This window comes from Rhinopithecus bieti, unplaced genomic scaffold, assembly GCF_001698545.2.
Source record: "Rhinopithecus bieti isolate Rb0 unplaced genomic scaffold, ASM169854v2 scaffold_14839, whole genome shotgun sequence".
NCBI lineage: Eukaryota > Metazoa > Chordata > Mammalia > Primates > Cercopithecidae > Rhinopithecus > Rhinopithecus bieti.
This window is the reverse complement of record NW_016808133.1, coordinates 138,024-164,304: the sequence shown is the minus strand read 5'-3', so window position 1 is coordinate 164,304 and position 26,281 is coordinate 138,024. Positions and strand designations below refer to the sequence as shown.

The 26,281-nt window shown below is 38.1% G+C and overlaps 1 protein-coding gene across 1 annotated transcript in view; it reads left to right on the top strand.

The window, feature by feature from the left end:
• Nucleotides 1–22,758, top strand: part of TSNAX (translin associated factor X) — a 38,980-nt gene extending 16,222 nt beyond the window's left edge. Inside the window, exons 5-6 of the mRNA XM_017885615.1 lie at nt 17,471–17,598; nt 20,774–22,758. Of these exons, the coding sequence (XP_017741104.1) occupies nt 17,471–17,598; nt 20,774–21,151 (506 nt within the window). The 3' untranslated portion in view covers nt 21,152–22,758. The remainder of the gene's footprint in view (nt 1–17,470; nt 17,599–20,773) is intronic.
• Nucleotides 22,759–26,281: the final 3,523 nt, after the last annotated feature.

Genomic DNA, 26,281 nt, shown 5'->3' with positions numbered 1-26,281 from the left:
TTTCTTAAAGTTAAGAAATAAAGCAGTCAAGTAAAGAGGTGTCTAGGACTGAAAATTTTGCCGACAGATTTTTTTTTGATAAAATAAGGTTATTTATAATTGGATTAGCATTAACAATATGATGCTTATGAATAGCTTGCTGCTTGTAATTGTTAAATGCTTGTTTTGGTATTACTCCAAATAGTTGTTCTTTTGACTTGAAGATAAAACAATTCTGGCAATGAACTAAAGGAGTTCTGTGCTTTTCCTCATTAAGAATAGTGCTAATGGCACGCAGAGCATTTCCCTAAGGGATACTTGTGTGAGCTCAAACTTTGAGTATCTTAATAATTGAACAACAACACAACGTCAGGTCTGTTTTCTACACATTTCTTATCAGAGTAGATTACAGATTGTCCCAAGGGATGGTTAAACAAATGAACAAATAATTAGTTGCTTGAAATAAGTCACTTAAAAAAAATTTGTGTCCTGCCATTTTTTTTTCCCCTCTTGTTGAAAATTAACAGTTGTGGGGAAATGTCCTCCATTTCAGAGAAAAAATACTGTTTTTTTTCTTTAGTTTATATCACTGATAATGGTAAGAATTGTCATTTTTTGAGACATTTCGTTACACCAAACTAAGTTTATATCCTAATTAATATTTTAATTCTTTTATCCAAGAATGTGAGTGATGGGTAAAGTGGATGTTTAGGGCCAGTTAAGATATGTTTTTAGCCACTATTCTTTATATTCACAATCTCATAGGTTTTTGCAATACCTCTAAATCATAGATATTTTTACCGCTTCACAAGTGGGGAGATTGAGGCTCACAAGTTACGCTCAGGGTCATAAGCTAGCCTGTGGTAGTACCATTGGTTTCTTCCTACATGGATTTCATTTATCTCTTGACTTTACAACCTAACTCCTAGTAAAGGCTTTACTTTGGTTACCCCGAATACTGAGGTTTTCCTCATACACCCAGCACACACTGTGGCCCTTTTTTTCATAGCGCTTCTCAACTTCCAACGTGTAATCTCTTTATATATTTCTTCATTCTCTCTCTTTCCCTTACTAGAATGTAGACTCTGTAAATCTCTACAAAGATTTCATTCCTGTTTTTCACTTTATATATCCCAGATACCTAACAAGTATCCGTAAATATAAATGTTGAAAGAATGAAGAACAAAACCAATTTTAAAAGGCTTTTTTTCCCCAGCCATGTGCTTTATCTGATGATTTGCTTTCATGAGTTTATATTTTTACTGTTTTTTGTTTCTTCCAAAAGAAAGCATGTTTCCAGGAGCTATTTCTTAGATATACTAGCAGGAATAGGATCAATATTAATGTTTAGGGAAGTTCCAAAGCTATAGCGGTATAGAGAAATTAGATGTAGGTTCAGCATATTGCAAAATGGTGAGTGCTCACTGGAAAAATGAACTATGATACAAATCTCTGTAAGCTTTTGGAGTAGCAGTAGGAAGAGTGTAGTGGATGGAATAATATAGCTAAAAATTGAATTTGTCTGTTAATGAGTGAGATTAAGAGAGAAGTACCAGAGATGTTGGTTAGTTAGGGTAAAGCTAAGTGCAGAAGCAGATTAATAAACTGTGACGTTGCAGTGGCTTAACAAAATAGAAATTGTATCTTTCTCTCTTGAAGACCAGGCTTTATGATGGTGGTGTGAGTGTGCTCTGCCCACTTAGTTATTCACAGATCCGTGCTCTGTGGGGCTCTGCTGTTACCAGTACATGATTTCCAAGATCAGCCAGGGCATCAACATATAGCTGACAGATTGTGGAAAAGGGAGGAGTTGGGGATGGTGCCTGAGGATTTTATGCACCAGCCCTGGAAGTGGCATAGAGCACTTCTGCCTACATTTTGTTGGCTAGTCACATGGCCACACCAGCTTTAAGGAAGAATGGGAAATATGGTCTCTGTGCAAGCCAAGGAAAACAAAATATGTTTGATGAATAGTTACTTTTTCTCTGCCTGATACGGTAATTTGATGTTCTTTTGGTGTAATAGAAAATTCAGGTATATGCCTGTTGATTGATTTAAAACTTTTTTCTGAATAGATTTTTCTTTTGTTTGAAAGCATTCATTTGTCTGTTTGAAAGTGATATTATAACTGGTGAGAAGACTTCTAGTTGTACTACCTAATTTTGTAAATAAGGTGAGTGATAGTATTGAAATTGGAGTCTGACTTGTTTTATCTACTCTGATAGACTTTCTGCTAGACTATCATCTATCTCTGATAGCTAGTATCTAGTGCTTTAAACTGTTTATCTAAAGTCAAAGGCTTTTTCTTGAAGATTCTGCATCTTGTTAAAGACTCTGATCATCCTTAATTTTACCTATACATGTAATTACATCAATTATGCATTTTTTTTTTTTTTTTTGAGACAGAGTCTGGCTCTGTTGTCCAGGCTAGAGTGCAGTGGTGCAATCTAGGCTCACTGCAACCTCCGCCTCCCGGGTTCAAGCAATTCTCTGCTTCAGCTTCCCGAGTAGCTGGGATTACAGGCACACACCACCATGCCCTGCTCATTTTTGTATTTTTAGGAGAAATGGGGTTTCACCATCTTGGCCAGGCTGGTCTTGAACTGCTGACCTTATAATACACCCACCTTGACCTCCCAAAGTGCTGGGATTACAGGCGTGAGCCACTGCACTGAGCCAAATTACCTAATTTATGTAATGTAATTATGTAAAATAGAAACAGTTTAGGGTTGCATGTAAATGTCAGATGTTAGGCATTTTTTGGTGACTTGTATCAATCACAATTTAGTAAGTGTATATTTCACACTGTGAGCTTTTGTTATGACTACTATGACCACGAGAAAATCTGTGTATAGGCATTTTCCGGGTTACGACAACTTCGTTTGTAAATACTCTTTCTAGATAAATGTCTGGTACACACTACTTGGACTGTCCAAATATATGATGGTCTTTTAGTCTAATTTCTCTTTTCATCTCTGAGCATTCCCATTCCTTTTCTGAAATCTTGTTTCAGAAGGTTAATCTTTTGACCTGAGGTCTGTCTGCCAGTTGATAAGGATAGGGCTAAATAGGCAACATGGAGAAGAAGAAACAGTGTCTTACTCAGTTTTACTCAGTTTTGGACATACTGCACCAAGTCAGAGAGATCCTTATTCCTTGACATACTTTATCTTAATTTATCATGGCTTGGTAGGATACAAATAATGTTCTGCTAATATAGTTTGCTAGTACTTCTTTTTTTTTTTTAGTCTCTCTCTGTCACCCAGGCTGGAGTGCAGAGGCGTGATCTGGGCTCACTGCAACCTCCATCTCCCAGGTTCAAGTGATTCTTGTGTCTCAGACTCCCAGGTAGCTGGGATTACAGGCAGACGCCACCATGCCCAGCTAATTTTTATATTTTTAGTAGACATGGGGTTTCACCATGTTCACCAGGCTGGTCTCAAACTCCCGTCTTCAACTGATCCACCCACATTGGCCTCCCAAAGTGTTGGGATTACAGGCGTGAGCCACCGTGCCCAGCCGATTTGCTATTACTTCTTAGCAAACCAAAAAGTATTTGAGAATCGTAGTACATATTGACTTAGGATAACATTTTAGAAGAATAACATCCCCTTTTAATTGTAAGGTAATAAAAGGGAAAACAAAACGAAGGAACAAAAGACATTATAAAATATTATCTAACAAAATTAATGGCAGTAATTCTTATTTTATTCTTCTCATAGTTTAGTAAACAGATACACAGCGCCCTTATACCAGACACTGATACATTATTCTATATAAACCCTGCTATGTAAACAGATGCATGCACTTGACAGATGAGAAAATTGGAGCACAGTAAAATGAGTAAACTTAGTTCACACTGCTCACAAGAAACTGAATTAGCTTCAGAACCTAGGACATCCTCTGAGTTTGCGTCCTTTGTAGGGACATGGATGCAGCTGGAAACCATCATTCTTAGCAAACTATCATAAGAACAGAAAACCAAACACCGCATGTTCTCACTCATAGGTGGGAACTGAACAATGAGATCACTTGGACTGGGGAAGGGGAACATCACACACCGGGGCCTATCATGGGGAGGGGGGAGGGGGGATGGATTGCACTGGGGAGTTATACATGATATAAATGATGAATAGATGGCTGCCGACACGTTGATGGGTGTAGCACACCAACATGGCACAAGTATACATATGTAACAAACCTGCACGTTATGCACATGTACCCTGGAACTTAAAGTATAATAAAAAAAAATTAAAAAAAAAAAACCTAGGACATCCTCACTTCAAGTCTCTGCTTTCTGTTTTGCCATTATCATATTTTATTCAGTGGGAAGCTAGAGGCAGAGAGGTGAGGCAGCTGTAGTGGTCCTTCTTGGTGTGAAATGAATAGGGCCTCAAGTTTAGTGTTAGCAGTGGGAATAGAGAGGAACGGGCATGTTTTTAGAAGACAGTTTATTTTTAAAAAGCATAAAGAAAGGGAATAGTCTGCGGATGCCTTTAGGTTTCTGGTTTGGCCAACTGGATGAATAGGAATGTTATTAAGCGGAGAAAACAGGAAGGTGGAATGGGTTTTGGATAAAATTAATTGGAAATCTTAGGATGTACAGATTGCTGCCTAGGAGGCAATTTGATCTGTAGGTCTGGGGAACTCAGGATGCATCTGTAGTTACAGCCTTGGAGTTACGAGCTCATAAATTGTAGTTAATTTTAAAGACATGGATAAGATTGTCTAAGGAGAGTGTAGAGTGAGAATAAAACCAAAGACTTGGAACCTTAACTAAAGAAAATACAATATAATATTTAAGGGAGTAATATCCCTGAGTAATCAAGACCTGAGGATGGGATCCAGAGCTTAAGCCTTATGTGACAGGACAGCTCCCTCTTTCCAGATGGGCAGTTACGATGGGTATAGAGGTAGGGAATTGAGAAAATTCTTGCTCAGTCACTTCCATTTTCATGTCATGTGCTGAGAAAAGGGGATGTGGTGGGGAAATGGTATGGAATTGATGGAGACTGGAGATTTAAGAATGACTCTGATGGCTCACGCCTGTAATCCCAGCACTTTGGGAGGCTGAGGCAGGCGGATCATGAGGTCAGGAGTTCAAGACCAGCCTGACCAACGTGGTGAAACCCCGTGTCTACTAAAAATACAAAAATTAGCTGGGCATGGTGGCGTGCATCTGAGGCAGGAGAATCACTTGAACCCAGGAGGCGGAAGTTGCAGTGAGCCGAGATTGCGCCACTGCGCTCCAGCCTGGGAGACAGAGCAAGACTCCGTCCCCGCCCCCAGCCAAAAAAAAAAAAAAAAGAATGACTCTGAGTGTAATGGGGATGGGTACTTAACCAGGGATATTTAATAGTTATTGTTAATCATTTTTGAAGATTTACCTGAGCAGTAAATATAATCCTTTCTGTATAGCAATAGGAATGAATGAGGCAGAAAGTTAGATTAATTCATCGTTTGGGTTGTGCTCATTATTTGGCAGCAGGATGACAATGGGAGAAGTAGGAAAAGATAAGCAGCCTGATGCATTATTGTGGCCATGTTTGTTGTTAAAATAGAAATACATACTTCTGTGCTTGTTGGTAAGTAGTATATTGTCAACTGTTATGATATGAGTAGTAAAATTAATAATACAAATTTCAGCGCATGTGGTTTATCTCAGAAGCCAAAGGTGCACTGAATCCAAGATACTATATTAGTTTACTAGGCCTGCCGTAATAAAATACCACAGACTGGTGGCTTAAATAGAAATTTATTGTCTTGCAGTTCTGGAGGCCTAAAGTCTGAGATTAAGGTGTTGGCAAGTTTGATTTCCCCTGAGGCCTCTTTCCGTGACATGCAGATGGCTGTCTTTTCCCTGGGTCTTCACATGGCCTTGTGCACACATGCACACACATCTCTGTTGTCTCTGTGTGTCCTAATCTTTCCTTATATCTCCAGTCATGTTCGATTAAGGTACACCTCAGCGGCCTCATTTTAACTTAATCACCCCTTTAAAGACCCTGTCTCTAAATACACTCACATTCTCAGGTACTAGAGGTTAGGGCTTCAACATATGCTCTGCGTATTTGGGGCAGCTCAGTTCAGTCCATAACAGATACTTTTTGGTTTGTGCACTGCAGCTAGAGGATGAGCTACAAATGTTACTTTGGAGTGGAGGGACTGGGGAGTTGCTTTTAAGGCCGGGGGTGGGTGGTTTTGTGTTGTGCATTTGAGCTGTGGACTTCCTTTGTAAACCCCCAAGAAGAGGTGCCTTAAGGGGAAAAGCAAATAGTGTCTGATAACTCTTCTGGGAACCAGGGATATAAACAGATATTTCATGCAGACCATATTCTCTCAGGCTGCATTTATTATCTCAGGTGGGTTCGGAAGCATTGCTTTATCTGAGGCATGGCCCCCTGGTGGAAAGAGAAGTGGCTGTCTCTGCACAGAAGGGAAGAAGTCTGGGGGAAGGGAGCCTTATTGACAACCATCACAGGACTGCAGGCATCCCGGCAAGTGAGAGCACAGCTTTCCTTTGTTTTCTTCTTCCTTCCTTCGTTTTCCTCTTCTACTCCCTTCATCCCCATTGGTTGGGGAGAGAGGGTGATGAGAGAGGAACAGAAACTGAAGGAACGGTCGGGGGAATTGGAAGCTGAGAATGGGGGCAGGCCTGTGTGAATCCCCTACATTGGCAGGAACCTAGTTACCTGATAACCATCATTTTAATGGAGGAGGTCATAGGACGAGTTTGATGATACTCTCCATATCAAATCATGGCTCAGAAAAGGGAAGTCAAATCAAAAGCCCTTTCCAACAGCATCTAAAAATTAAGAAATGATTTGAGAATTATCAGAATGATTTGAGGAATAATTGGTAAGCAGTTCTATAATAAATATAGTTTAGTATATTAAGAAAATAAAAATATATTTAAAGTTTGGGGTTTGTATTTATTTGTATAGCACTTTATATTCCTATTAAAATACCTGGAATATGACTCCAAGGGACAAAGTAGTTGAAAGTGCAGATGAGTTATTTAAATGATTATTATAAGAATTAAGCAAGATAGGAGAGAATGTGGTCCTTTGGTATTAGGAAAGTCAATTTTAGAAGATCCTCAGATTGGTATTAACTTTTCTAGTCTGTGAGGTCTTCTTATAAGAGATAAAGACTTGCTCAGTGAGGTGAAGTAGAAAGAGAGAGACATTGCTATCAGACAGACCTGGGCTTTTATGTTTTAATATTCCATAGCTCTGTAATCTTGGAACAAAGTGTACAACCTATTTGAATTTCAGCTTTCTTTCTTTAGCATGAGAACATTAATAGCTACCTCCTGGATTTTTTGGAAATTTAATAAAATACATTTATGGAAAGCATTTCTTACTTTGTTTGACATATAACCATTAACAAATATTTGTTCCTAACCCTTCTTGAATTTAGCAAAATTAATCTGTAATATTGTACTAAATTTTAACATTTATTTTCATTTTGGATAAAAACTCAGTGGCACCAATTTGCTCAATACCCGTTCTTCAGTGCTAATGTAAAAACCCTGCTTAGGGCTGGAAGTGGTAGCTCATACCTGTAATCCCAGCACTTTGGGAGGTCATGGTGGGAGGATCACTTGCGACTAGTCTGTGCAACTTGGCAAAATCCTGTCACTGCAAAAAAGAAAAAAAAAAAGCCATTAGCTAGGCATAGTTGCTTGCTCTGCAGTCCTAGTTACTGGGGAGGCTAAGGCATGAGGATCGCTTGAGCCAAGGAGTTTGAAGCTGCAGTGAGCCACAATTGTGTCACTGCACTCCAGCCTGTGTGACAGAGCAAGACCATGTTTCTTTTTTAAAAAAGACCCATTCTGGGCATGGTGGCCCACGCCTGTAATCCCAGCACTTTGGGAGGCCGAGGTGGGCAAATCACCTGAGGTCGTGAGTTCGAGACAAGCGTAGACAACATGGTGAAACTCTGTCTACAAAGATTATCTGGGTGCAGCAACAGGCACTTGTAGTCCCAGCTTCTCAGGAGGCTGAGGCAGGAGAATCGCTTGAACCCAGGTGGCGGAGGTTGCAGTGAGCTGAGGTCGTGCCACTGCACTCCAGCCTGGGCAACAGAGCCTGATTGTCTCAAACAAAACAAAACAAACCCTACTCAGACAAAATTCAAATTAGTGGAATTCTATTTAGAGTTTACTGTTGGTAGTAAAAGCACACATACTTTACAAAGCTGAGGCATATAGATATATTTATTTTCAATGTACACTTCATGTATTTGAAAGTAGATTTTTAGCAGAGTGGCCTGTGAATCCATTATAAATCTAATTTCATTTTAACATTTCAGTGATTGATTTGGTGATGCTAACTTGTTTTAAAAATTCATGTGGTACTCAGAGAAATAGTTCCAAGTGTAATTTTTAAAAATTGAGACATTACATACCACATAATTAACCTTTTAAATTGAATAATTCAGTTGTTTTTACTATTTTCACAAGGTTATGTACTTATCACTGTCTAATACCAGAACATTTTCATCACACTCAAAAGAAACCTCTTACCTATTGGCAGTCATTCCCCATTCCCCCTTCTAATACCAGGGTTAGCCCCCGGTCACCACTAATCTACTTTCTGTCTCTATGGATTTGTCTATTCTGGATATCTCATATGAATTGAATCAAACCATATACGGCCTCTTGTGTCTGGTTTCTTTGAGCATGTTTTCCGAGTTCATCTATGTCATAGCATGTATCTGTATTTCATTCCTTTTTAATAACTGAGTTTTAGTCTGTTTTATGGATATACTGTATTTTGTTAATCTGTCATCAGTTGGTGGACTTTTGGGTTGTTTCCACTTTTTGGCCTTTGTGAATAATAACTGCTGTTAGTATTTGCCTACAAGTCTTTGTGTGAATATATGCTTTCAGCTCCTTTGGGTGTATATACCTAGGAACAGAATTGCCAAATCATATGTTAAACAATTTCTGAAAAGCATTAAAACCAAGAAACAAAGTTGAGACATGTGAGGTTCAAATTTATAGTGAAACCTGTGTCATATCTGTTTGCCTTTATATATAGTTTTTGGTGGAGAGTGGGACTGGATGCATATTGTTTAAATATTAAAGGAATATGTAAAAATAATCAGAAGCCTTTAACTGGGTTTCCCTGGTACATATTCTAATAGGAGAACAAGGAAAAAAATAACAATTTACATAAAAGCGACCTACAGACTTCTCTCTTACTGGCAGCTGATTCTGTAAATAATTCTAATTGGATTTTATCCAAGGCAAAGACAGAAGGGGAAGGCATTGTTTGATGGAATACGGCAGTACGTTGAAAATTTTCACCTTGGGGATTATTCACTGAAAATAGCGGATGTCCTTTTTATCAGGTTGAAACATAACTTGTTTAAACATCCTCTTACCTACATGTGACCAAAAATGCTTTTCAGTGTTTTGGGCCAGATGTCCTTGAACTTTCTCAACGTTATAGCATGAAACCTAATTTCTTTCTTTTTTCTTTTTTATTTTTTGAGACGGAGTTTTGCTCTTGTTGCCCAGGCTGGAGTGCAATGGCAAGAGTTCACCACAACCTCCGCCTCCCTGTTTCAAGCGATTTCTCCTGCCTCAGTCTCCCGAGTAGCTGGGATTTACAGGCACGCACCACAGCGCCCGGCTAATTTTGTATTTTTAGCAGAGACGGGGTTTCTCTATGTTGGTCAGGCTGGTCTCAAACTCCCGACCTCAGGTGATCCACCTGCCTTGGCCTCCCAAAGTGCTGGGATTACAGGTGTGAGCCACCGCACCTGGCCCATGAAACCTAATTTCTTTGGAGCAGAAATGGCCACCTCATCTCTGAAGTAACTTTTGTTAACACATTTCAAGGACACTTATATAATGACTAGATATACTTGAAATAATGACTAGATATACTTGAAAATTAAATATCTGACACCTACCCACATTTAATAGAGATTGACACCAAAGATAAAGTTTGAGGACTCTTATTCCATATTCTCTCTTTTCCCTATTAAAAAATAAATCAAGACCTCAGATTCTGCTCTTCATCAGTTTGAACTCTGATCTTGTTAGTAAGTATTATAAATTAAGTACAACTGAATAATTGAATACCTAATTTTAAAATAGTTTTCTTTGTTGAGGCACTTACAGTTTCATAGACTTTGGTGAGGAGAAACAGATTATTAGAAGGAATTTACGGAAAACAGTTGAGTCTCTTGTACATATGAGTTGCTATCTTTGGGAGAGGGCCAAGGAGCAAAGTCATCTGGGCCTTGTCCCCACCGTCAGAGTTCTAGGGTGCAAAATAGGTGATCAGACAGCTGTTTGTAATCTAAAACTGACTGAAACATTTAATTGAAGTATAAGTTTTATATTGTGAGAATGAAGAGACAAGTGCCGCCTTGATTAGGGTGTATTAAAACATTTAAACTGTTGTTGTAGGTAGAGAAAGATGTGAGAGAAGGCTTCATAGTCACAGAAGGGCATGGAATCATGAAAGTATATAGTGTGTTTGGAAGACTACAGAATAAGGTTAAGCAAAACATGGAGAAAAGCTGAACCAGGAATTTAGTGGGGAAAAATGTTGAGAAAAATGGGTATATTTTATATGGAGATGACTGTAAAGAAGTAGGTAAGGTGGGAAGGGTGTGAGCTTTTGAAATCTAGAAACTCACTATTTACTGTGTGACTTGGCTGAATTTCTTAACTTCTCTGTGCATTAATTTGTTCATTAAGGATAGTAATACAGTCACACAATAGTGAGCATTAGTGAGCAGTAAATAGATGGATGTAAAGTTCCAGATCCATACTCTTACATGTGGTAGACATTCAAGACTTAGTAAATTATTATTTTATTTTTAAAAAGTTTTGTTGAGGGCTTCTGGGTGATACCTGTAAATAATTGAAAGCGGGAACTTGAACAGGTATGAATAGTCATGTTTACAGCAGCATTACTCACAAAAGCCGAAAGGTGGAAGTGACTCAATAGTCTATCTATAGATGAGTGAATAAACAAATTGTGATATATGCATACAATAGAATATTATTCAGCCTTAAACAGGAAGGAAATTCTGACATATGTTACAACGTGGATGAAGCTTGAAGACATTATGCAAAGTGAAATAAGCCAATCACAAAAGGGCAAATACCATATTTGTTACATTTACATGAGGTACCTAGACTAGTCAAAATCGTAGAGACCAGAAAGTAGAATGGTGGTTGGCAGGAGCTGAGGGGAGGAGGGATGGGGAGTTAGATTAAGAAATGCTCGGTCCAGCCGGGCGCGGTGGCTCAAGCCTGTAATCCCAGCACTTTGGGAGGCCGAGACGGGTGGATCACAAGGTCAGGAGATCGAGACCATCCTGGCTAACACGGTGAAACCCCGTCTCTACTAAAATACAAAAAAACTAGCCGGGCGAGGTGGCGGCGCCTGTAGTCCCAGCTACTCGGGAGGCTGAGGCAGGAGAATGGCGTGAACCCGGGAGGCAGAGCTTGGAGTGAGCTGAGATCTGGTCACTGCACTCCAGCCTGGGTGACAGAGCGAGACCCCGTCTCAAAAAAAAAAAAAAAAAAATTAAAAGAAATGCTCGGTCCGGAGTTTCATTTTGGAAAGATTAATAAAAGAATTCTGGAGACGAATGATAATAATGTTTGTACATTATGAACGTATTTAATACCACTACACTGTATACTTAAAAATGGCTAAGCTAGTAAATGTTATGTTTATTTTACCACAATAAAAAACCAGAGAAAAAATAAAATGAAACTGCTAATTTAAAAAATCAAACAAATTCTAACCACTTCAGCTCTTTAAGCAAGATGCCATAATTCATTTTCTTGGGAACAAATATTGCTTGCTGTATTGCAGTATTTGGCTTACAGAGATGATTGGAGTAAAAGCATGTCTTAGAGTTTGCTCCTGCTCAAGGAAAGACTAAAATCCCTGTTTTCCTAGGTTCTCTGTGATAATTAAGGATACTGTCCCAGGGTAGATGTCCGTTTGTTGAATACAGTCCTTAAGGAGTTTTTGGCCATGCAAGAGTAGAAATGGAGCTAAGTTGAGGGGAGGAACCAAAGAGCCTTGGATAAGAAAAGATGAATAATTTTAAATTTCGTAGTTCCACAACGGAAGAGGGGAAAGAAAACAATGGGCAATCAAAAGCAAAGTAGTATTTTAAAACTGCTGCTTCTGAATGAATGTTATTGAACAAAGATGACAATTACGGAGACAATTATATGGTACAATACGCATTTGTCAATGGAAAAAAAAGTTTATTCACCTTCATTAGTTGTAAAAAGTTGTTTTGTCCATGAGTCAATTCAAAGCATGGAAAATGGTTTTAGTGAATTTATTTTTAAAAATAATTTGTAATTAGTAAAATCAACTAGGTACAACTAAATTCCAGGTCTGGGCCTCAGTTGTAAAAGTACTAGATGCCATGATCTCTATGGTACTTTTAAAATTTGGAATATTTTGAACTATTCTTCCAGTGAAATATGAAAAAAAAGTACTTTAATGAAATTAAACTATATGGCAGCCAAACAGAAATGCTACTTGCTTCTGTAACAAGGCACTGCTGAATGATACAGAATATTGGTGGTATGTTGTTGCTAAAGTGTTTGTGGTCTTATCAACAGCTACATATGAAATAATACTAAATTTAACAAATAGGATAAACAGTGTTACATTGGGCAGGGTGGGGAGAATGACAGCCCCCTTCCCATGTAATGCTGTTTATCCCGTTTGTTGAATTTAATATTATTCAAGGCTCAGGAAAATATGTGTGTACTGCCTTCAACGGACACCGTCTTAGTTTTTATACTGTTTGCCTCCCTACCTATTGCCATGTATGAGGCAAGCACCTTGCCAGTTGTGTTTGATTCTGACATTCAAAGCAGTGCTATTTTTTGCTCAACATGCATACAGACATATGTTTATGTACCCATCTTGGAAATGTAAGCCTTTGTGAGTTATGACAACTATAGCGTGAATTGAGGCTGATAATGTAAGTGGGGGTGAAATTAAGCAGGGTCTTATAAGCTACTTTAATGGTTTTGCCCTGTATTCTGGGCGCCATGGGAAGCTATTTGGGCTTTAAACTGGGGAATGATGTGGTCATCATTACGTATTAAAAAGGCAAACAGTCTGCAGTGTGAGAATGGATGAGAAGAGGTCAAGAATAGATGGGGAGAGACCAGGACGTTCTTAGAATTGGCAAAACTGAGAGAACCAGCTTTGGAAGGAAGATAGTGAGTTCATTGTTGGAAGTGTTGATTTTGAGGTATCTTTGATAAGGGTGTCAGATATTAGTTTGGATATGTGTGCCTGTAGGCCAGAGATGTGAAGTTTAAGGACAGCAAGGTTACTTGAAACCAAGTGTAGATGAACTGGAGGGAGCCTAGGACTACTAGAGGCAGAGACTTAAGAAGACATGGCTAGAGAGATAGAAAAGTGGGAAATCGGGAGATGATGCTGTCAAAGGAATCAAAGGAAAACTTGTTTAAAGAGGGGAATGCTCCTGAGATTAAGATGGAAAAAATATCCATTAGTCTTATTTATTATGGTCATCTTAGCAAGAACTATTTTGGTTTAGAGGTGTACCCAAGCTAGACTGAAGTAGGTTGAGAAGTGTGAGATGAAGTTATTGAGGAAATGATATAGCCAGCTACTTCAAGAAACTTAGCTCTGAGGAGGAGGAGAGAGATGGAGCAATAGTTGAGAGGAAAGATAGGGTCTATGGATAGGACAGATCTGAGTATGTTTCAGTATTTCTATAAGCATTCAGTATAGAACATAAAGTGGGAACACCTAGTACGTTAAAGGGAAAATTCATCTGAGGCTCCCAGCTGGTACTGAATCTTGATCCTGAACCTAATACAGTGACTGGCCACAGAAAATGGAACACCTTCTATAGGTAATAGGGCTGAAGAAGTAATACCATTATTTATTTTCCTAATTCCCTATTGTATTCATCAGGGTCCACACAGGAAACAGAAATTAGTAATATGAACAGGGAAAGTTAAATACAACATACAGACTTATTAACTGTATAGGGGATTATAAAAGAGAACTCTAAAGAGTACTGGAATCTCATATAGAGTGAGCAGCCTCTACCCCTAGGGTGGAGGCAGAGCACCCAAGGAAGTAAATTTGGTAGAACCCCACCCTCACCCTTCACAGGATGAGGTCCAGACCATGCTGGAGAGTGTGGGCATGGCCCATCAGATGGCAGAGACGTTTGCTGGGCTGTTGTGCTGATGAACCTCTGGGAAGCTGTCCATGGGAAGTGCCATGGAAAGGAATTCCCTGCCCAAGGAGGCAGTTTACTGGAAAGGCATTCTCTGGAGTACAAAAGAAGCTGTCCCCAGGCAGGTACTACCTGCTGCTGGCCACCTTGAAATGCTGGCTGCCCCACACTCAGAGGGCTGTGAAGAGGGGCACAGCAGAACCAGGCAGAGAGCTCTTTCCTTTACACTTCTTTGAGGACCTAGCACCCTGTACCAACAAAGCTTAATATATTGCCAGCTGGCATAGGAGACATGCTTTAAGCATCCACCTCTTTTTTCTGAAATAATGGAACTAAGACAAAAATTGGCAAGCGATACACCTATTACTGGTCTTCTAACTTTAAAAAATTTTTTTGTCGCAATGACGAACATCCTTATATGTAAATCTTTGTGCATGTCTTCTTGTTTAGCTCATAAGAGGCTAGCCACATTAGAGCATAGAGATGTGATTATTGATCTTTACGTTTTGCTATTTGCTTTTTTGTGCATGAAGTATCTTTAGAAGGAAATGAGCGATTTTCTTTGAGGGGGGAACTGGATGGTGTCACCTATTCATGAAACTAATAATTCAAAAAATTAAACATTTAATTAAAAATTTTAAATTATAAATATAAATGACATCATCTCTTTTGTTAAACTTAATCTTGTTAATGTTTAATTGCTCAGAACATTATGGTTTGTTAAACAAATTATCCCTTCTGACCTATATTTGGGCATCATTTGCAGCTCAGAATGAGTCAGGATATTTTCATTTAGTTAAGTTTCCTCGTAGTGCTACCAAAACCAGGGTCACCCATTTTCCCTGGTATCCTTGACCTTTGCCTGGCGTTTGATGTGATGATACTACAGCTATTAGCCTCCCCAACACTGTTGCCGGCAGACCAGAAGTGTAGTGTCAGATGGGGGAGATTTGTAAGTAGCAGGATTCTGTCATAAAAAATGTTAGAGAACTTAAGTATTATGATCCTGTTAAGTTCTGAGTTTTCTTTGCATAATCAGAAATGTATTCTCTTGCTCTTTTTACAACAAACCCTTAAAAAGACAAAGTTTCTTAACCTAACAATAATTATAATTAAGAAATGTTTTTTCCCTGTATCACCTTTTAGATTAAGACATAATAAAATAATATTGCAAATTGTGGCTATAGAATGTAGTTGTCTTAAAACACTTGGAAAAGTATAGTACAGTAGACATGTAACAAAATTGCACGTGTGGCCTTTACATTTATATAAAAAATTTTAAAACTATAGTTATATTTTGATCTTTACCAAAATTTACTTTTCAAGAGTTGTTTCTATCTTGTACAAAACTGTATTGCATAGCTCTTTTTTGTTTAAACTACCAAAACAGAAAGGAGTTACCCAGTCTTAGATCCATTTTGAACTATTAAGAGATAAACAGTATTTTGACACTTCTACCTACATTACTTAAAGTGATTTTGCCTATTAAAACTTTAAGAAAGATCCAAATGATTGGTTTTTTTTAAAATGTTATTTATTTATTTATTTATTTTTGAGACAGAGTCTCACTCTGTCGCCCAGGCTGGAGTGCAGTGGCGCTATCTTGGCTCACTGTAAGCTCCGCCTCCCGGGTTCACGCCATTCTCCTGCCTCAGCCTCCCGAATAGCTGGGACTACAGGTGCCTGCCACCATGCCTGACTAGTTTTTTTGTATTTTTAGTAGCGATGGGGGTTTCACTGTGTTAGCCAGGATGGTCTCAATGTCCTGACCTTGTGATCCATCCGCCTCAGTCTCCCAAAGTGCTGGGATTACAGGCGTGAGCCATCGTGCCCATCCCAAATGATTCTTAATTTTGTGTCTCATTTGTTTGAATCATTGCTTCATTAACCAGCAAAATGCAACAAAATTAATTTGTATAATTTTATTAAAGTCTATCAAAATTTATGGAATAGGCCTTTCTTTTTTTTTTTTTTTTTTGAGACGAAGTCTCGCTCTTGTACCCCAGGCTGGAGTGCAGTGGCACGATCTCGGCTCACTGCAAGCTCCGGCTTCCAGGTTCAAGCGATTCTCCTGCCTCAGCCTCCCGAGTAGCTGTAGCTGGGATTACAGACTCCTGCCACCACACCTGGCTAATTTTTTTTGTGTTTTTAGTAGAGACGAGGTTTTGCCATGTTGGCCAGGATGGTCTCGAACTCCTGACCTCAGGTGATCCACCCACCTCGGCCTCCCAAAGTTCTGGAATTATAGGCGTGAGCCAACCGCGCCCAGCAAGAATAGACTTTTCTTAAATCCTTATTACTTAAACTCTTAAAAATTTTTTTTTTCTGGCTGGGCACAGTGGCTCATGCCTGTAATCCCAGCACTTTGGGAGGCCTGAGGTGGGCGAATCACCTGAGGTCAGGAGTTCAAGACCAGCCTGGCCTACATCGTGAAATCTCGTTTCTACGAAAAATACAAAAATTAGCCAAGCGTAGGGGTGGGCACCTGTAGTCCCAGCTACTCTCCGGAGGCTGAAGCAGGAGAATAGCTTGAACCCGGGAGGCGGAGGTTGCAGTCAGCCAAGGCCAAGATCGTGCCAGCCTGGGCAACAAGAGCAAAACTCTGTCTCCAAAAAAAAAAAAAAAAAAAAAAAACCTAAAATCTTTGATATTTCTCTCTGTAGGAAAAAGTAGAATTTTAAGACTAATGACTTAGGATGTAGAAAGAAGAAACTGAATACATTTATATATGAGCTGTCACAGGAATGTTTGCTCTGTTCAGTGCCAGTTCCCACCATCTGTGCCATTCTTTTTTTTTTTTGAGATGGAGTTTTGCTCTCGTTGCAAACTGGAGTGCAGTGGCATGATCTCAGCTCACTGCAGCCTGCAGCCTTCGCCTCCCAGGTTCAAGTGATTCTCCTGCCTCAGCCTCCCTAGTACTGAGATTACAGGTGCCCGTCACCACACCTAGCTAATTTTTGTATTTTTAGTAGAGATGGGGTTTTGCTATGTTGGTCAGGTTGGTCTCGAACTCCTGACCTGAAGTGATCCACCCACCTTGGCCTTTCAAAGTGCTGGGATTACGGACGTGAGCCACCGCGCCCAGCCTCCATGCCATTCTTTCTATTCCAAGTATCTAGTCTAGTACTGGCATTATAGTAGGCATCCATTAAGCTTTTTTTTTGAGCTAGATGCTGATCAATTTGAAGTTTTTTATTATGACATTCTTACTAATTAAGTGCTTATTCTTAGTTAATTTTCTTTGTCGTGTTTTCAGGACTACAGGAATATGTGGAAGCTGTCTCTTTTCAACACTTCATCAAAACACGATCATTAATTAGTATGGATGAAATTAATAAACAATTGATATTTACGACTGACGACAATGGGAAAGAAAATAAAACTGTGAGAATTTAAAGTTTATTTCACATTTATGATATAATTTGTGTAACAGTATGATGATTCTAGTAGATTTATTGGCTTATGCTAAGACTGAGATGAGAATGTTCTTTCTAAAGTGTGGTTTTGTAGAGTCTCAACTAGGAAATGGTCTCTTTTAAATATTTCAGTTAGTGGATAGAACAAGAACAACTCTGGGCATATTGGGAAAGTAATGCTCTTTACCTAAAGCAGTATGGAGTGCTTACTCTAAGTCCTCTTTTGGTTTTACTACTTTTCACCTGCCCTTTATAAGCACTATCTTATTTAATCCTTGTATTAACCGTATGTGGTAAGCATTATTACTCTAATTTTACACAGAAAGAAACAGGCTTTTAGAGAGGTTAAGTAACTTACCAGAAGCCACACAACTAAAAAGTGTAGCAGAGCTAAGATTTGAAGTTAGGTTTTGAATCCAAGCCTGTGCCCTTGTCTGCTCTCCCAGCACCTCTCACAGTGTGCTACAGGGATCCCTTGCATCAGGTACCTACCTCAAAGGGTTGTTTTAAAGGATTTGACTTAAAGGTTATTAATTAGACAATATACAGCAGCACCTGACACGTAATATACATTGTATATAGCACCTGACACGGGAGTGCTCAGTAGTTTCCTGTTATAAAGTAGTTTTTATATAGTGAGAGCTGTTAATTATTTTCTCAATAATGCTTTTATCTGAGATTTATGTAGCTTTTCTGAATTAAGAAAAAAAACTTTGCAGTTTGACTTTTAAACAAATACTATTTTTTTCCTTCTGGGTTTCAAGATATAACATTCAGGCAATAAGGTAAGCTGTATTGACTATTTGATACTTTCAGAGATACCAGTACACTTAAAGATCAAATTAAATAAAATTTTAAATTTTCTTCTTTTTTGTCTTTTAAAATTACTTTTAAAACACCATATATTCAGGATAGGTAGGCAGGAGATGGAAGACACTGTAGAAATAATATTTTCTTGAATATCAGCTAAAATATTAAAACAAATGAGACTAATTTGGCATGACAGGTATAACTTACTTTAAGGAAGCCATGTATTAACTTTTTAAATTATATAAAGTGTATTAAGGAGGAAATTTATTTTGAGAAGTAAAATTTCTTCATATTTTTTATTCGTATAGTGTAGACTGAATTACACAAAGAAGTAAAGTAGGCCTATTTGACCCTGCTTCTCACATAATATTAGGGAAGTTACCACACTTTCCTTTAAAGTTCTCTCTGTATCAAAATGAAAATATTGGGGAAAAGGCCAGAAAATTGAGAGTCAGAGTACTGTTTTCAGGACTTAGGTACTAGATTATTTTAAGATTATGGGGCTATGATATTCATACACAAGTTTCAAATTAAGACTATGTTCATAAATAAGTTTTAGTGCTAAAGATGCGTGGTGCTGAAAATTTTGGGAATTTGATTGGGAAAGGTATTTTGCTCTGACTTGCCTGTTGAGAATGTTGTCAAAACTATTTAATTTTATTTTAAAACTTTGTGAAAAATTTCAAATGTGCAGAAAAATAGATTGGAAACAATAGTGCCACTAACTAGCTATCATATTCCCATAGCTCAACATCATATTCCCATAGCTCAACATCATATTCCCATAGCTCAACATCATATTACCTGTGATGTTTCTCTGGCCTGATTTCTTATGCTAAACGATGAGGACGTTGCACCAGATGGTCTCTGCAGAGTTCAGTGTTAGGAGTCATATATTAGATACATAGCAAAGAGTGTGATCTTAATAAAGCTATCTCCCTCTTCTCAGCTTACATTTATGTAACTTCCTTTAAACTTTAATCAAAAGAATTATTAGTTCCTCAAATGCACAAATCTTACCTGCACACCTTTGTAGTTCCCACTACCTAAAATGTCCTTTGATGTAACTGCAACTTCAACTACCCTTTTATACATACAGTCTTTTAATAGCAATTTAGGCATTGTCTCTACCAGAAAGAATTCAATAGAGGGAAATTGATGTGGAGAGAGATTTCATGATGATAGTAATCATGATAGCAGCTAGCATTTGTTGAATATTTACTTTGTGTTGGGCATTATGCCAAGAACTTGGTAAATGTTATCTCATTTAATCCTTAAACCTCTGAGGTAGGTACTGTTATCCCATTTTACAGATGAGGAAACTGAGGTTTAGAGAGATGAAATAACTTGCCCAAGGGCATACACCTTATGAAGCAAGGTCCTGGAAGAGGTGGGAGGAGATGGGTCAAGGTCATTTGGAAGAGTTAACCTCAAACAAGAGGAGGGACAACTCATCATCTGAGACTGGAGGATAGAAGGTAAAGATGGGTGTGGATATAAATTTTTTTTTTTTTGGTAGGGATAAAGGCAGTTGTGAGAAATTGTGCTAGGTAAGCTGGCAAATGAGACCAGGTCAGTGAAGTCGGGCAAGCTTGTCTACTGAAAGTGAAGAGGTTTGGGATTTGAGTAGAGCACTGAGGGTGAAAGGTTTGAAATCGTGTTTGAAGAGGCTGGAGAGAGAACCATCTAATGATAAGTAAAAGGATTGGAGAGTAATTTGTAGCGGTACAAACTCTGCAGTTGTGATTACCATTTTTTAACTCGGTGAGTGGTACTCACCCACCTGAATAAAGGACTAATGAGTAGATTTTAGTGTTGATTGAGGATTCTGTTTTTGCTGGGTAGGTGCAGTAGAAAATACAGCAGTCTAAGGGAATTGAGGATGCAGTGAGAGAATAATAAATTGTGATGGTCAGTGCTGAGTAGGGAAAGATAAGAGGCCAGAAAAAGACTGAGCAACTTAGGAAAACATTAATGGATCACACACTTGGAGGGCCGTATGATTTTCCATTTAAGTAAGTAATTGTCCTGCAATAAAGTTATTAAGCCTTATTTAAGAATATTTTTATTTTGTACGTCAAGTGGAGTTGGAAATAGTTGGTTTCATAATGATACATTTCAAAAGTATCTTGAAGTCGTGTGGTTCAATTCACTACCCAGGGCACAGATTCCTCCTGTAACATCCCAAATGGTTATTAAGCAAAATAGATTTATTTTATTTAGAAAAAATTAGTATGACTGATTTGCTATTGATTTTGTACTTCTGTAATAAATGTGATACATGCTATATTCACTCTTTTTCACAGTCTTTTGTTTTTTTTTTTTTAAACCAGCCTTCCTCTGATACACAGGATGAGCAGTTTGGTACTTGGAGACTGAGAGTCACACCTGTCGATTACCTTCTGGGAGTGGCTGACTTAACTGGAGAATTGATGCGGATGTGTATTAACAGTGTGGGGAATGGGGACATTGACACCCCCTTTGAAGTGAGCCAGTTTTTACGTCAAGTTTATGATGGGTTTTCATTCATTGGCAACACTGGACCTTACGAGGTCTCTAAGAAGCTGTATACCTTGAAACAAAGTTTGGCCAAAGTGGAGAATGCTTGTTATGCCTTGAAAGTCAGAGGGTCAGAAATTCCAAAACATATGTTGGCAGATGTGTTTTCAGTTAAAACAGAAATGATAGATCAAGAAGAGGGTATTTCTTAGAATAACATTATTCAGTTACTAATTCTTTTGAGAACTCCTAAGAGACCAATTTGTAAGACTTATTTAGTATTTCATTTAACTTTATTGTGGCTTTTACATAGAAACATATCCAGTTGTACTTGTTTTAAATTGTATACAAGCTGTACATAAAATCAGCCAAATGAATCATTTCTTATATCTTATTCATGAAAGTTTGCATACAGATGTTTGCATATATGCCTTTTTGAATTTTTGCTGGTTAACCTTTATCATTTATCTTTGTAATGTGAACATGCTTCACAGTGCACTTTTTGCCATAACCTATCTTAATTTACTTTTCTGAAGTTTGGAGTGATAATTTTAGTGGAAGCAATTTGTAATTTAAGTTGGTGATTTTATTATATATAGAAAAGATTTTTTAGTTAAACTTCTGGTCTTGAGCTTCCTGTTTAAATTTCTTGTTAATATTGTGCCAAGCCTCAAAAATAGGCTTATTCCATGGAACAAGAATTAAAAATGAATAAGCTATCAATATATAATTTAAATACAAGTTTAGGCTGGGCGTGGTGGCTCACACCTATAATCCCCGCACTTTGGGAGGCCAAGGCAGGCAGATCACGAGGTCAGGATTTCACGACCAGCCTGACCAACATGGCAAAACCCCGTCTCTACTAAAAATACAAAAATTAGCTGGGCGTGGTGGCATGTGCCTGTAATCCCAGCTACTTGGCAGGCTGAGGCAGGAGAATCGCTTGAACCCGGGAGGCAGAGGTTGCAGTGAGCCGAAATCGCACCACTGCACTCCATCCTGGGCAACAGAGCAAGACTCCATCCAAAAAAAATAAATAAAGTACAAGTTTATAAAGTGTTATAGTGAAAAATTCACATTCTATCTGATTTTAAGCCATTTAAAATTTATACAAAACAACCTTCCATAAAAATTTGACAGGTGCCCAGATGTTACTTTCTCCATTTATTTTTTTGTTTTTTATCACAGAAGGCCTGATAGAGAATTGGAGCTGAATTATAATATTTTTGTTGGTAAAGTTAAGTTGAATTATATGCTTGTACATACAATGGAAATGCTTTTAGTAGTGATTATTTAGCAATTTTTGTTTTTGTTATATTAGGCATGTTTGGAGGCTTTCCTATTCTAGCATTTAAATTTAAATTTTATTAAAATTAAATAATTTAAATCTAGCATTTAAATTTAAATAATTTAAGTCTAGCATTTACATTTAAATAATTATAATGAAGTTTTGAAATACTAAGTTAATCCAGACCTTTAGTTGTCCCGTGGTGTTAATAAAGTTGCCAAAGAAAATGTATTATGAACAATTCAGCAATAAGACAATTGTCAACACAGTTGAGAATAACAATGGTAATCATTAGTAATATTTAGAATTGGAATTTGCCTACTGAAATTAGTTATAGATGATTACTTGTGATGTGAAATTGACTTCAGCATGACAACCAGACATTTTCAGTTGGTTTTGTAAGTTTTGAGAATCTAGATACTGGGTTTTATTTTTTGAAAGATTAGCTCTGTTTGTAAGGGCTGATTCCTTGAAAATGTAATTTTCCAGAAAAACACCTAAAGAAAATAAAATATAGACATGCCTAGTAAATTCTGTTTGTTTGTGTTAGTAATGGTGGCTTTTTTGGTTTCCCAACTCACCTGTAGTCAACTCACTACAGGATGGGAGACAATCTAAACATACTCCAAGTGTCTCACTTTAAAATGCTTACTATGATGGCATTGTGTGCGGTAATATTTTTCATCTTTAATACAAATATTTATTAGAATATCTATTCTAAGATATACTGCCGAAAGTCCCATCACATATTTTTTGTTCCTTCTACCACTTGAAGTGAAATTTATAATGTTAAAAGTCCAATAATAATGGATGGCTAAATGTTTTACAGATGGTTAAAATGGAAGTCTTTTGAATAAAATATTACAATATAGCAATTAAGCTTATTGTTTGATGATACTGAGAAATACTTAATAAAACTGTTGTAGAATTTTTGGTTAAAACAAGAAACCTAATGTAGAATAGCTAAATATTGGGGATTCTTTCTTTAAAGGCTAGAGGTAGGGACGTTTTCTAACCAGGTTGACTCAGTTGCTCAGTGACGTCATCAGGGACCCAGAATTCTTTCTTCTGTCATTATGCTCTCAAATGAACTCCATTATTGATTGCAGGATAGTTGCTGCATTTCCAGGCATCATGAAGACTTGACACTGTTTAACATAAGAGGGTAGAGACTTCTTGTGCTTTTAAGAGAGAGAAAATCTTTTCCATAAGCTCTCAGGGAAGACATCTCTTCACATTTCATTGACCGGATTGGATAACATTTACATTGCTCTAAACCAGTCCTTGGAAAAAGAGTATATAATAATAATACACCAGTGGATTTTTCCTAGGGGAGAAAGGCAAACGTGATAAACTGAATCAGGGCTTTGCTATTAGAGGAGAAGGGGACTTTGGGTAGGCAGTCAGCTCACTGCAGGTGAGTTGGTGCCGTTGCTACTGATACATCTCCACAGTTCCCATCACACTAATACTGTGGGTGTTACGCCAACTGTGAGTGTCTCACTTTTAAAATGCTTTCTATGATGGCATCGTGTGGTAACATTTTTCACCTTTAATAGAAAAACTGGTTCTAGGTCATATGGTAAGTTGCTGACAAAATTCTGAAAGAATATTGGGTTATTTCTTTCATAAATAATTTCTGGCACGTATTACATCCGTGAAATTTTTTTTTTTTTTTTTAGACTGAGTCGCTCTCTATTGCCCAGGCTGGAGTGCAGTGGCGTGATCTCGACTCACTGCAACCTCCACTTGCTTCCTGGATTCGAGCGATTTTCCTTCCTCAGCCTCCTGAGTAGCTGGGATTACAAGCACGTGCCACCATGCCTGGCTAATTTTCTGTTGTTAGTAAGATGGGGTTTTCATCATGTTGGCCAGGTTGTTCTCAAACACCTGACCTCAAGTGATCCTCCCACTTCAGCCTCCCAGAGTGCTGGGATTCCAGGTGTGAGCCGCCATGCACAGCCTCCATCAGTGATTTTTAAAGTATACAATGAGAGCCATGGGGCTTTCTGAAGGTGCCTCAAACAAAGATGATATTTAAATTAGATTGGCAGAACAGATTTTAAAATTTAATCCCATCCCTTTATTGTCTACATAAGACTTACTTTAGATTCAGACACACAAGTAGATTGAAAGTAAAAGGATGGAAAAAGATATTCCATGCGAACAATAACCAAGAGAGCTAGCGTGGCTATATGAAAAATATCCAACAAAATAGACTTTAAGAAAATTATTTTTTTGCTAGAAACAACATATAATAAAAGACTCAACCCATCAAGAATACGTAACAATTATGTATGTGTGTGTATACATGTACACACATTTCTAACAGCCCCAGAATACATAAAGCAAAATTTAAGTGGAGAGAAATAGACAATTCAACAGTAATCATTCTAGACTTCAGTACCCCACTTCCAATGGCTAGGACACCGTGACAGAAGATCAGTAAGGAACTTGAACCACTCCGTAGACCAGTTGGATTGAACAGACATATATACAGAATGCTCCACCGAACAGCAGAATACATATTTTTCTCAAGTGCACATGAAACATTCTTTGCAAAATTTCAGACCACAAAACATGTCTCAATCAATTTAAAAATACTAAAATCATATAAAACGTGTTCTTTTACCACAATGGAATGAAACTATAAATCAATAGAAGGAAAGTGGTATAATTTGCTAATAGGTGGAACTTCAGCAATGTACTCCTAAGTAACCAGTGGGTCAAAGATAAAGTCACAGGGAAATTAGAAAATACTTTGAGGTGAATGGAAAGAAAAAGTTGATACACAATAGCATATGGGATGCAGTGGAGCTGTGCTCAGATGGAACTTTATAGCTTTAAATGCCTGCATTTAAAGAAGGTTTCAAATTAATAACCTAAACTTCAACCTTAAGAAATCAGAAAAGAGCAAACTAAACCACAAAACAAGCAGAAGAAAGGTAATAAAGATGTTAGCAGAAACATGAAATACAGAAGAGAAAAACAATTGAGGGCTGGGCGTGGCAGCTCACGCCTGTAATCCCAGCACTTCAGGGGGCTGAGGCAGGTGGATCATCTGAGGTCAGGAGTTCGAGACCAGTCTGGCCAAAATAGCGAAACCCTGTCTCTACTATAAAATACAAAAGTTAGCTGGGTGTGGTGGCACTTGCCTGTATTCCTAGCTACTTGGGAGGCTGAGGCAGGAGAATCTCTTGAACCCAGGAGGCAGAGGTTGCAGTGAACCACTGCACTCCAACCTGGGTGACAAAGTGAGACTCCATCCAAAAATAATAATAAATGAGAATAGCAACAAAACCAAAAGTTGGTTCTTCATAAAGATCAACAAAATTAACCTTTGGCTAAACTGATCAAGAAAAAAAGACTCAAATTACTAAAATCAGGAGTGAACGTGGGAATGTTACTACCAACCATACGGAAGTAAAAAGTGCAGTGGTGCGATCTGGGCTCACTGCAACCTCCACCTCCTGGGTTCAAGCAATTCTTCTGTCTCAGCCTCCTGAGTAGCTGGGACTACGGTCACACACTAGTACACCCTAATTTTTGTATTTTTAGTGGAGTTGGGCTTTCACCATATTGGTCAGGCTAGTCTCGAGCTCCTGACCTCACTTGATCCATCTGTCTCGGCCTTCCAAAGTGCTGGGGTAACAGGTGTAAGCCACGACACCCAGCCTTCTTTTTTGTAGAGACAAGGTCTCACTCTTTTGCCCAGGCTGGTCTCAAACCCCCAAGCTCAAGTTATCCTCTTGCCTCAGCCTCCCAGGAATATACCTCATTCGATAGACTATATCCACAATTATATAAAATGCATAATCATATGTAATTATATTTTGCATATAATGTAAGGAGATTCATAGATCCTCTGCAATTCATCTATGGATACTCTAAAACTATGTTGCTGAAACCCAGATTAAGAACCCTTGTCATAAGAGGAATACAAAAATGTTTCATGTTGTACCCTTGGATAATCATGACACCTCCATGGTGATATTTGGAAGAACTCAATTGTGTTGTATAAATTATGTGAGTGAAATTCTGATATTATGTTAGT